At 33.2% G+C, this 13,973-nt stretch overlaps 1 protein-coding gene across 1 annotated transcript in view; it reads right to left on the bottom strand.

The window, feature by feature from the left end:
- Positions 1-5,338: 5,338 nt before the first annotated feature.
- Positions 5,339-13,973, bottom strand: part of LOC107486725 (oxysterol-binding protein-related protein 2A) — a gene marked incomplete in the record, with an annotated part of 12,069 nt that continues 3,434 nt past the window's right edge. Inside the window, 9 exon segments of the mRNA XM_021140540.2 lie at positions 5,339-6,043; positions 6,801-6,991; positions 9,029-9,142; positions 9,261-9,488; positions 9,779-9,919; positions 10,029-10,196; positions 11,311-11,466; positions 11,861-12,303; positions 12,804-12,849. Of these exon segments, the coding sequence (XP_020996199.1) occupies positions 6,812-6,991; positions 9,029-9,142; positions 9,261-9,488; positions 9,779-9,919; positions 10,029-10,196; positions 11,311-11,466; positions 11,861-12,303; positions 12,804-12,849 (1,476 nt within the window).

The following is a 13,973-nucleotide window of genomic DNA, read 5'->3' on the forward strand; positions in this document are numbered from 1 at the left end:
TGACTAAAAGTGGTGTATCATACTTTTTTTCATAGAATTAATAATTGTGAGTATGTCTCTTTTAGACTCTTTTACGCACTTTTGTCCTAGTTTCTCAATATTTATACTTTCGACCTCTTTAAGAATCATCTTTTGAAGTATTTTATTTATTCTATATCTTTCAAAACTTGTAATTTGCTCCAAGAGCTTCTAAGTCATTCAGCCACTTTCATCATTACATACTTTCATCAAACTTTCATAACAAGCATAAGTAGCATATTTCAAATATGTATTCCTGCATCAAGATCATCATAAACAAATAAAATCATTCATCATCATCAAAATGTCATCAAGCATCAAGGAAGGTACTTTGTTCACAAGAAAATCTTTCTAACTAATCCTAACTCATACCTTTTTTGTGAGCCTCCTCAAATCACTTTCTTAGCACTTCTAGATTCCAAATATCCCTAAATAAGAGCAACACATCAATTAATGAAAGCTAGGCCTTATGGTTGAGACCTTTTAGGATAAAAAAAGATTGATTTTTCACCCTTTTAAGCTTGAGCCTTGGTGTGTGAATTCCTAAAGATCCTAAGACATAACAGGGAAAGAAAAAGGAAAGATTTTTTTTACCTTTTTTAACCTTAGATTCTTGATGTTTAAACACTCCTTTGGAAGTTTGTAATGTTGACTTGCTACACAAGAAATAGACAATAATAAACTCTTCATAAAGGAGTCATGATGATCGAAAATAGTAATAAAAAAGGGAAGATATTATCTTTACTCACTATGAGAATCTTAAAGGAATTTCAATAAGAGGATAAGAGGAAGGATTCTAGTTTGTTGTTTGCTTGAGGAATGGTGAAATACTTTTAAGTTTTGGAAGGAAGGAATGTATAAGTGGGAAGTTGATTTTCTCTTTTTTCTTCTCTCTTGGGTTTGGTTACCTTCTTCTCGTTTTCTCTCTAATTCTTTATCTCACTTAGTAACTAAGTGTTTAGTGAAGGGTAGAAGTAAAATTATTTGGTGAGAAGGGGGATGTATACACATTTGGAGAGAGAGGAGAGATAAGGTTGGATTTAATTCTCTTTTTTCTCTTTTCCACTCATGTGCTTATCCACTGATTGCTCTACTTAATTACTAAGATAAAAATTTGATATTATATATATATATATATAGAGAGAGAGAGAGAGAATTTGGTCATGGTGAGGAGAGGAGAATAAAGATTTTGTGTCTAAATGATGTGGTTTGGATGATTCCACTCATGGTTATCCTAGGTGAATTCACTACATGGTGAATTAGTATGTGGTGGGTATTGTTTTATAAGAAGGGGTGAATGTAGACAAAGAGAATTTGCGGCTGAGGTTGCTTCTTAAAAGATAATTATCAAGGTGGTAATTATTTAGCCACTTATTTTTACCATATTAGATAAAAGTGGATAATTATACTGGTACGAGCAATGTTGGTATCATATATTATCTCAACTCTAAAATATTTCTAAAATATTTTGGTGAGGATAAATAGGTTAAAAAATACCCATAATAATCTATTACGAGTTGAATTTGATCACAGTAATTAGTAGGTATTAATTATTAGCATTTATTATTATTCTTGCATTTATTACTACTATTATTCCTTTATTCATTAATTAATTTATTATTTTTTTTATTTGAACCCGCTTGGTTAAAATAAAGTGAACCGTGATTCTCGAAATTTGTAAATACTAGTTGCAAAATGTCTAAAACTCGTTTTACTACGAAACCAAGTTTTTACATATAACCTATTATAAACAAATTAGTATTATCATGACACGACCCATACTCTCCCTCAATAATGAATTTTCAAAATCATAGGCTAAAAATGATTTACTTTAATTAAAACATAAATTTAACTTGAGAAATAAACTTGATTTACCCTTGATAAATAAAAGTCAAAGTTCTACGACTAAATTTTGTTTGTTGGACTTCTCTTTGTCATCATATCATCTTCATTACATGCATGATTGCTTCTTTTATGAGCTTGTGTTTGAATTTGGTGCATGGATCTTCATGTAACAATTCATTTTTACCTACCGTAAAATGATAAAACTGTTTTACGTCGAATCTTTGTCACAACTTCATATCTATTAAAATCATTCATCAAACTAAATGTTATATCATGGAATATATGTCATGCATTTATTTTTCCATTTCTATATAGTTAATGAATAGATTAGGTTAAAGTCATACAAAAGATATAGATTTATTACTTTTCAAAACAATAGTTATAACAAGAATCATAAGCATATGTTGTCATTCACCAAAACACATAGGCATGCATATCATGCAGGATAATAAACATGCATTCAACTAGAATAGAATTACTAACAAATCTGATGGTAATTAATGACGTGAATTCTATTTAAATTGGTGCACTCGTTACGGTCATATTTTTCTTTAGTATTATTTTTCTAAATTCGAATTCAAAGTCCTCCCACCTCATTTTTGAACTATCCTCTCTATTCTATTCTCTCTTCTCTCACCACCAGCCACAATTGTCGCTGATGAGAAACTATATTGCAACCTCCTCTTTGAAATATCGTTGTTACTGTTATGATTTAGTTTAATTAGTCCCACATTACTTAGGATAGTAAATAGAGTGGATGGCCTAGGCTATAAATATGAGGCTAAGTTTTCTATTTATTTTTGCACCAGTCAGAAACACTTTAAACTTGTTTCTGATTTTTTCTTTTCCTCTGTACTCTTTTATTAGAGAGTGTTGTGAGGTGTAGTTAGATATTTGCTTTGAGAGAGTGTGGGTGTACTAGGGTGCCGGTGTTAGAGAGAAAGAAGACTATGTATTGTAACAATTTTCACATAGTGATATTCTCTGGTTGTCATTTGACAACGGCCGTGGTTTTTTCTCAGGTAATTAGAGTTTTCACATTAAATTCTTGTGTTGTGATTGTGTCTATTTTATTTCTCTGTCAAAGGTGTTTTCTCAAGGGGGAATGGTGTACTATTCTCAACAAGTGGTATCAGAGCTTCGGTTTGGTGGGATTTATTCTTAGTATGCTCTATGGTTGCAGCCTAGTCTGACCTTCCACATCAGAAAAGAATTTTGTCCTGTAACTTGAGGTTGATCTTTGGTTGCTGTTGTTGTTGTTGTTGGAAGGCAGTGTGACACTGTGAGAGTGCAGTTTGGGAAAGTTCTGGCTAAGGAAAGACTTAGTAGTTAAGTGTGTCCATTGTGACCCACCTCTCTTTCCTGGGGACCCTTCCTAGTGCACGGTCTACAGTTGAGTTATACTATTCCAGTATACGGTTGCAACAATGTCAGGATATTCAAGTGCTGTGAAGCTTGAAATAGAGAAATTTAATGGAAGAATCAATTTTGGCTTGTGGCAAATACAAGTCAAGGATGTGTTGATACAATCAGGTTTGCATAAGGCGTTGAAGACAAGAAGTATCCTCATGGTATTGCCGCACTGCCATGGATAAGGATAAGTTGTGGCAATCGGGTCCACAATTGCACACGGGCATTGGTTGGCTTTAAGATGCAAGGTGTGTGGCGAAGTTAGGTCGATGGCTAAAGAACTTCCAGGAAAAGCCAATTTGGAAGTTGCACTATAAATTTTCAGCAAGGTTTCGATCTATACCAAGGCGAAATGTTTGGAGTGGTCTAATTCCAAGTGAGTATACTTTCATGGTGGAGTATGATAGTTCTCTGAACTATGATTGTCGGTATAGATAATGGCAGCAAAGAATTGTCGGTGTTGACAATGGAAGCTGAAGATGTGTGACTATTTCAATCAAGGTGGAGATTGTTATGATTTGGTTGAATTAGTCCCACATTGCTTAGGATAGCAAATGGAGTGGATGGCCTAGGCTATAAATATGAGGCTAAGTTCTCCATTTGTTTTTGCACCAGTTAGAAACAATTTAAACTTGTATCTGATTTTTTCTTTTCCTCTGTACTCTTTTATTAGAGAGTGTTGTGAGGTGTAGTTAGATATTTACTTTGAGAGAGTGTGGGTGTACTGGAGTGCCAGTGTTAGAGAGAAAGAAGTCTATGTGTTGTAACAATTTTCACATAGTGATATTCTCTGGTTGTCATTTGACAACGGCCGTGATTTTTTCTCCGGTAATTGGAGTTTCCACGTTAAATTCTTGTGTTGTGATTGTGTCTATTTTATTTCTCTGTCAAAGGTGTTTTCTCAAGGAAAAATGGTGTCTTATTCCCAACAGCTATCATTGTCCTCTTCTCTGTTGTCGATGCTGTTGTTGCAGGAGCCACCGTCATCCTCTTCTTCCTTCTCTGTGTGTGACATCACCGTTGCCACCGCCGAGCTTGGTCGCTGCTGCGCCCGTCGTGCGTGATTTTCTCCTCCTTCTCCCATTCTAAGGTTTGTCCTTGTCTCCCTTTTGTTCGAAGTACACAGGGGCTCGACCACGTTTACGAAGACAAGGTCAAAATGGTATAACTTCTTTTAATATGCTAAGCTAGTTGTATATTTGTTTCTTTATATTATACTTAATTACATTATTCTAAGTAAATTATACTTAATCATATTACTTTCATTCTAAATAAATTTATTTTTTATAATTTTACACTTAAAGTTACAAGTTAATATAATAATATAAAAAAAATTTATTTAAAATGAAAGTAATGTGATTAAGTGTAATTTACTTAAATGTGATTAAAAAATAATTGAATATTATGTATAGTAAAAAATTGATATTATTAAAGGATAAAACTAAAATTTATTTCTATGTATCGTTTTTGTCTCCAACGTTTTCGTCCTATTTAAGTCCCCTAACATTTCAAAATCGTTTCAATTTTGTCCCGCCGTCAATTCTGTTAATGGACTATTATTGAGTCAATTCTGTTAATGGACTAACGATAAGACAACATTGAGTCAATTTTGAAACGTTAAGGACTTAAATAAGACGATTGAAACGTTAGGGACAACTTTAAAATATATCCCAAATATTGAGAACAAAAACAATACTTTATCTTTAAAAAAATAATAAAAAAGCCCTCCAACTTGCCGGCCTACTACAAAGCGGAGCAAATTAGATATCCAAATCCGTTTGAGTCGTTCCACCCCTTTTTTAGCAGACTTAGACGGCACGGGCAGTCTGCAACTCTGCATTGCCTCTAACCCTTAGTTGCTGTGTATTTATATATAAAAAAATATTATTTAATTTTTTATAATTTATATTTTATATTTTAACATATTTATTTAAAATTACAACATTTATTATACGTAAACTTTCACTAGCGAAAATTCAGTTATAATCAAATCATAAAAAATTCTTACCTAAACATTTATCATCATCAAATGCCACCAATTTTGGCTATGGGAGTGGGTTGAATATTTGGTATTAAAGCTTTATATATGAAACAAAATAGTGATACACTTCCAAATTAGATATGCATCTAGTTATTTATTTATTTGGAAAATGCAAACAAATATAAAATAAATGGATAGCCCTTTTGGCCATGACGCCTAGCTATATATCAAGGATAAAGAAGGACAAACTTACATAAACTAATACCCCAAATTAATTAATTACACATACTAACAATTAAGAGAAAGCAAGATTATGACAATCTAAAATTACAGATGACACCCTAATCTAACAACTGATCTAAAGTTGAATAACTTGCTCGATCATATTATACGCTCATCTAGACTATATGAATACCAGCCTCGGTTTGAGATTTATAACTCCAAAGCTCTTCTTTGCAAGCCAAGATCAGAGCTGTGTACGTGGAAACTCCTTGGTACATTAGGTCAACAAAATCATAACTTCATTCAGCAGTAATGGCCAATTGAAGTCATTTTGAACCAACATAGCAACTTTTAGGTACGACAATTGGTTGAAGTTATTTTTTCTGCAACTTCTCATTCTCCTTGTTTTTTGGTAAAATCACAAGGGCTCTCTACAAAGAGCCTTATTTTTCAGTAGTTCTCTTTTCCAAAAGGCTAACTCTCCCTTCGGTTTGGTGTAAACCATAGTCGCCATGCAAGAAGGTTCAAGATAAACCCTTCCAAGAAATTCGCATTCATTATTATTATCTGCAACAAAATTAGCGTGTTACTGCCAATGGTGGATAGCGCACTACCTCTAATGAGCTTATGCTTCTGCAAAAATGTTCTTTGAATTTGTAGCTGCTTTAAGTATCCAACTATATTTTATTTAGTGAAATAATTGGCAATTTTTCGTTCAAACATTTTTTTTTAACTAAACAAGATATATGAACACCTAAGGATGTGCACAGAACATAGTTTGTCTTTCAAGACCTAAGGCATATCTCTCAAGAATTGTATTGTACATATATGTTAAGTAGGGTAAATTATTTTCATCTTCTCCAAAGTGGAATGCTAGGAAGGGGATAATATTTTTAGTGAAAAATACAAAAATAAAAATTGGTTAGTATTGACTTAAATATAAGATAAAAAAATGTTGATTACCTCACATTTTAATTCTAAAAGCTATTGGGAAATTTTAAATAACAAAAATAATCTTATTTAGTATTTTTTAAATAAATTAAACTAGAAGGAATTTTAAAATAGCTTTATGAGTGTCAGCTGGACAAGAAGTGAAATTAAAGATGAGTGTAATAAGAATAAATTATAAAAAAGGGTAAACGTAATTTATTTTATTACGACTTATATGAAATACGATATCGACCGTGCAATGGAAAGCGGATCTATTTTTAGTGACATCAATGGTTAGGTCGATGTATACATCATGCATGCATGCATGTAGAATGCATACATCATGCATGCTTAGGGAACTAACAAAAAGATTAGGAGCGTTTGTAGAAGTTACCTGAATAAAAATCAAGACGCATCCAATGGTTCCACAGTGACTTCATTAAATTCACCAAATATATCTGGGCATCCATCCCATTTTCCTTGAGCTCTCGTTTCCCAATACCCGCCAATATATCGAAATGTTCCATTTTCACCTTCTTGGTGGAACCATTTCGGCTTCCAACCACTTTCTTGTATTTTTCGTGACTGTATGAAAAGCATGATCGTTCAACAAATTATAACCATAAGTTATCGGTAGAATAAGATTAGTTGTTTTAAAAAAAATTCATCTAAATAAACAAACTTTGGACCATAATAGTAATTTACCAGAGTTTGGATTCTCGAAAAAGGAAAAAAGCTGGGTAAAGTGATAAAGTAGAGAATAATTATCATTGGATTAATTAGGAAAGATGCACTTGAAATGGAAGTTGTCTATGGTTTGATATTCCCTAACCACAGCAGAATGTTATGTTCTGGACTTCTCTTTATATATGGTTCTGGTCTGCTTTAGATTTGTATGAACGTGTGATTGTTAAAATTTTTCCCAGAGTGAGTAATTCGAAATCTGGGCTGTTCTCTCTTTTCATTTGAGGTGGAGCCGCCTTGGCTTTCAGCAGTGTAACAAAGGAGGATGTAGTTTCGAGAGTATTAGTGACAAGGTTCCCTGGAATTAATTCTTATTCTCTTGTAAGTGATTTTAGATACACTAGTGGACAGCAACACCACCCGAACCCGCGGGTACCCACCCCACCCCTACCTGTTTGGGGCAGGTAATTACCCGTCCCGCACCGGGGTTATTTTTTACTAGTCACCCCACTCCAGACATGATTTTAGCAAGACGGGATCTTGGGTGGGGTAGGGCAGGTCGGATTTAGATAATATCAGTCGCGGTATATGTAAAATAATTAGTAAAATAATTAATAATATTGTATCATATTTAAATTTACTTTAATTTATATTTTGTATGTGATGATGGTTATATAAATTTTAAAATTTAATTTAATTTATTAAATTTTAATAATTATAAGAGCGGGTAAGAGTGGATAGGGTACCACGGGAACAGATTAGGATTTAACTTTTTACTACCCGTAGATAGGAGCGGAACAGGTTTTATGCGGGTTTTTGTAGGGCGGAGCGAGATCAGATAGAGCAAAATCCCGTCCCTACCCGCCCCGTTGCCACAACCGTATATTAGTTGGGTATAAAATGCATGAAATACTTAATGGACTTTCAAAATTGAATATATGATATTTTGACTTTGTTTATTATAAACTTTTAAATTTAAAAGTCATCATGTATTCAAATTTTTATTATTTTAACTTTTATTGATATTTTATGTCTTGCAAATAATTTGTTGACATTTTTTTATTTGAGAAACTCTTGGGTCAGCAACTTTTAGTAGTTTTAGCTATCATTTGGCGAACACAAGCACTAAATTATTTTTAACAAATAAATTTCACTAATTCATATGTTATTACAAGCTTATGAGTTTGAGTTTAAACCTAGTCTATCTACTTCCTGTACGTTGAAATGTATAACATTGCTTGGATGGTTCAGATGTGGAGTTTCTTAGCTTTCCAGTTTCCAGTAAACTGGATTGTTCAACAAGGAGGGTTTAATACAGGTAACAAGCTAAAGTGCTATAACCATGTATGTTTTGGCTTGAGAAAGGGTGTTAGACAATAATGAGGGTATCTTCAAATTAATTTAAAATATGTACTATGTATTCCTTTAGCTATCTAACTGTTTCTGGAATGAAATGAGTGGAAAGAAAACAAGCAGAAGGAAAATGGATAGAAAATGACAATTTCCTTCAGTTTGCAATGAAAAAGAAGAAAGAAAAGTTTGTTTGTGGATCCCACACACAATTTTTCATGGCAGCTTATCGAAGAAAATGTGCCAAAGCTCTATAGCATAATTGTTATCCGAAAACTACTTACTACCCTATGGCTATAGTCCTATACTCCTATGCCAAGAGCGCTCTAAATTCATAATTTTTCAAGACCAGTAAAACAAAGAACTCCAATTAACGCTATGTCCTATGTGGTTGGCTTGATGTATTTGGATTCATGGCCTTTTGTCTGGGGTGTTTTTTTATGTTCTTTTTCTGCTTTAGAAAGTGAGCATTTATTAACTATCAAACAGAAAAATAAAAACAAGGAGGCGGGAAAGGAAAAGATAGAATGCATGCTTGGTTCCTTTATACTACGACATAGAAAAGAAGTTTCATTTGAAACATGGTACCATTCTTTGCCTCTTTTCCAATCTTTGTTTCTCCATATTAGCCTTCTCGTATTCCCCATTCTCTAGATGCCGCTGATCTGGCCTCAGCCTGGAATCAGTGGGCGGGAGTTTCTCCTTTAATCCGTGATCAAATACCGGGGATCAGAAGGAGGAAAAAAATGAGCAATAACAGACATATAAAAGAAAAAATGAAAAAAAGCACATCACTACATCATCATCATCATCGCAATACCTTGAGTCCTGGTGTAAGCTCGTTGAGTGTGATGGCAAATGATGTCAAATTGTACCGAGTGAGATTAGTGGGTGGCATAACCCTTTTCCACAACAAGGTTGAATCTGACGAATTGAAACCTTTTGGCTTCACATTCACATCACCATTAACATAGTACATGCTGTCATCCCACTTGCCAAATAATGTGGCAACTTTTTTCCCCCTTAAATCTTCAACAAATCCATTCACCTAATTTCACATAGAATGCATGTTTATTTTAACAAGTCAGGTAGAAAGGACAAACAAGTTTCAAACCCAAAAAAATAAATAAAAGGGGTGACAAGGTTATAGTTTTTACTTTTTACATTTGATTCTAAAGCTGATTCTGACATAAAGTAAAAATTTTCATTTCTTATTACAAAATCATTTCTAAAGACTGATTTTGAGAGTTATAAATCTAATTATCAGAATTAGCAAATCAACGTTACCACCTCCCAAAATTTTCCCAAAAATCGCTATTAGGAACTCAGCACACTTACCTGATGAGGATTTCGGTCCAGAATCGTCTGTTCTTTGAACTTGAGTCTGATTGAATACTGGCGATTGCCACGAATGTCCATGTTCCCATGATGATCACAATATATTTTTCCAAGGATAAGATTATAAATTGTTGTCGTCACCTATATTAACAACAACAGCATTTTTTTTAGATATAATCTACAATTTTACAAGCCAGGTCACTAATAAGAGCGGATGATATTGCAAACAGAGTGAGCTCAAGATTTGCACCTTGCTCCAGTGAAATGTTTCACCGTCATCAAACTGAAGGGTAAGAACTCCCACCGGGTCAAGTTGAATGGACCTTCCCCAAAACTTTGAACGGATGTTGCTGTCAGCCCAAAACTTCCATCCTCTACCTTCACAGTGGCACGCAACTACAGTTGGATGGTGGCTAACCTGTTCAATACATCATTTTTTGGGGTTACAATAACAAAAATAAATCATACATTGAAGGTTAGGTACAAATCATCTTCATATGTAGACAAAATACGCAAATACATATGTAGAATTCCATGCAAATGAATGTGCATAGTTGAGCATATTATATATCATGTTAAAGTCCTACATTGCATGAACAATCCTTTAGTTATTTTTAGGAGAAACTCTTGGGGCCAACAATTTTTAGTATTTTTGGCCATCATTTAGCCAGCACAAATACTAAATTATTTTTAACAAATAAATTTTACTAATTTATGTGTGCAGACTATGAAAATTGTGAGTGTAAATTGTATTGATTCATGTGTATAAAACTCTTGTAAATATAAATACAAACTATAAACTTCTTATGTACAAACGTCTGTAAATATAGGTACAAATTATTACTAGCAAAAAATGATAATGTTTGCTGGCAATGTAGCATTGCTTTATTTTTAAAATTGAGTTAGACTGCCTTACTTTAAGGAAGTCTGTCATGAAATGAAAAATAATTTTTAAAAATACATAACATCTAATATATTCAAAACTTAAAACTATATATGTTTTTTATAAAAACGTTTTCAACAGATAATCTTAACATATGTCTTTTATACCCGAATTTTTAATTGAAAAACATTTTTTTTTTAAATTATCAAAATTTGTATTCAATGCATTGAGATTATTAAAAGTTTCAACCATTTGTCACCAAAAAAAAAAAGTTTCAACCATTTGAAACCAATTTTGATATAGAACCATTGGAAACCTTAACTTAGCAAAATCCGTTATAGTTATTAGGATACCTACAAAGGTCCAATTTCTGTTTCAGGCTTAACGGTCCCCCTCTTTAATTACTTGTGTCCCACTTCTCAAGATAAACTGAATAAGTTGCTTTATGTTATTGTTTTCGAACTCAAAATTGTCGTATGAAAGTCACCATCATATTTATACGATGAGAAATGAGTTATACAAATCATAACTCGACCAAAAGCATTTATAGCAGCGAATTTGAATACCAAGTAAAATACCACTGCTGGCATAACTGTTAGCAGCATATATCTCGGCCAAATATCGTACTAATAACCACTAAGGCACTAACCTTCTCAGAAAAGAAGCGAAGTCCTTTGTCAGGAAAGTCAGCCTCATAAGTTTCCCCTAACAAAGGATTAAAGGGTTTACAATGACGCCCTTCAGATGATGCATATCCAGAAACTGCAAATGCAGCAACATTCAGTGCCCTAAGGAGACTATTTCCCTGAAAATGAAATCCAAAGGGTCAAAGCGTCAGGTTCAATAGCATTTAACTATGTTACCTTCTCGGTTAGAATTTAACTTATCTCACATTTGATTATTACTAAATGTTGCCAAAATGTGAAATTCACTAATAAGTCAAACATCAACAATTAACAAAAAAATGAAAACAATAGTTTACTAGTAGGACTTGTAAAAATCACAAATTCACAAATCTAACAGCATAAAGCAAACTACTCAAGTGGATTCAATATAAATCTAACATAATTGCCAAAAAATTTCTAACAGTATAATCATGTTAGAGGGCTAGGAGGGTGTAAAAAATATTTCATTCATTTCTATAAGTAACACTAGATTGAATTTGAAGAGAAATGGCACAACCAAGAGCATTATCTTACTGATTTTCCATATTCATAAGCTCGGTCCAGGAGGTAAGAGTACTCCAAGTCCTCGAAACACTTCTGAAGTGATGATATCGGTTCATTAAAGTACACAGGAAGACAAACTCGTGTGAGATCTTTGCCCACATTGTCTTTGATCATTGACCATAAACTTACGCCCTTCTCTTTCTCAACAGGATCTGGAAGCTTTTTCCTCCTAACTATGTGAGGGTATCTGAAACTATTGATTGCCTTCTCAATACTAATGTTTTCCATATCAATACATTCTGTGTTTGCTTCTTTAGACCCGTTCACTTGGTCCAAAGTTCCTATTGACCCACACCTAAAACCAGGTTCTGTAAAATACTCTCTAGTATCATAATATGAGATTTCATCTTCATCTGACACTTCCTCCAACTCCTGCTTCTCGATATCATCAGACGATTCAGTTGTACTGCATTCTGAAAACCCGAAGTAAATGGGAAAAATAATAGTACCAAATTGAATGTGTATATTCAAGGCTACATAAAGATTCAACTTGAACAAATTTAACCAAAAACTAACTTCCAAAATTAGGAGAGGACAAAATGGCATTTGATCCACGTAGGCAGCAATTAGTACATGTATGGTCATTACAACATCCTAAAAGGAAAAATCAGTGATCATGGCATGTTTTCTTTTTCAAAATTTTATTGATACATTGAACAAAAGCATTTGCAAAACTTTTGCCCCAATAAGCCATACAATAATTGCTTAGAAATAAATGAGGTACAACTGATTGTCACTTTACAATGGTCCTTAGCAGAAGGGGAGAGAGAGAGAGAGAGAGAAGTATAGACACCTAAGATGACTGGAAAAAAATGAATATAGCTGCTTTTTAATATTTCAAACAAGAAAAATAAATTTCACAGCCTCAGTATATATATTATAATGAGGAGACAAGTGACATTCAAAAGCGTACCGCTATATTTTGCGCGTCCTAGACTTGAAAATCCATTCTTTGTCAAATAAGTCACATAGAAAGGAACAAAAGCTTCCAAATCTATAAGCTGAAGACATGCTCACATGCAGAGGGCAGCAAAGTAAAAAGATAGAGGATGTATAAACATGAAACGGGGATAATGGGGGCGGTGGGGATGAAACAAAAGTGTGCTTCAAAACAAATAGTACCATCAAACAGAGTCACCACTGACATGACTTTTTAGAAGAAAGTTTAGAAAAAACAACAGATCAGCCAAAAATGACCGAATGCACCAAACATATCATGTGGTCTAACATAAGCAAATTGACTAAGTTCTTGTATGCATTAAAACAACTATACAACTTTAGTTTGAATAGCATCGGTACAAGTTTGTATCTTATCTCATAATATGATGCTAGAGCCACACATATTTTAATCAACTATATATCTGTGTGTTTTATAAATTAAACTGATATGCATTATGGAGTACAGGGATTATTATGCCATAATGTATCAATAAGGAAAATTCAAAATAAGGACTGGCAGTCCAGATTAACAATTCACAAAAATTACAACAGCAATATTGAAGAAAATAGAACAGCAATTCTTACAAAAGTTTCAAACCGTAATTAATTTTTATGCATTGACTATCAGCCAATATAGAATTACAAGAAAATACAAAGCTAACCAAGTTAAGCTAGGTCATTGGCCACTATAACAACCATTAATCACGATTAGTCACTTCCAATTTTATAGCTCCTTTTGTTTACACTACTAGTAAAGCAATAGAAATTAAAAGCACTGTGCAAGACCAAAAAAGCTGAGGTGGTTTATACAACTCCTAACAAGCGTGACAAGAATCTGATTACTAATAAGATTAAAAGTTGGCGGAAAAAATTCAAAATATTTCTCGTCAGATTAAAATTAATTTTGCCGAGCCATAAAATGAACTGGAAACCTTATTAATCTGGTAAATTTGCAGTTTTAGAAACTATGTTTATCACTTAAGATGTAATGCAAGTTATTGTAGCATTTTGACTAACTGAATATTGAAGGTAGGACTACTTGTTTAGACACTCAAATGGGCACGCGGTGATAAGTGTTTGTTTGAATTAATTACTAACCTACATTCATCACTGATATTTACTTGATATATATATATATATATAT

The sequence above is a fragment of the Arachis duranensis genome, chromosome 1 (genome assembly GCF_000817695.3).
Source record: "Arachis duranensis cultivar V14167 chromosome 1, aradu.V14167.gnm2.J7QH, whole genome shotgun sequence".
NCBI lineage: Eukaryota > Viridiplantae > Streptophyta > Magnoliopsida > Fabales > Fabaceae > Arachis > Arachis duranensis.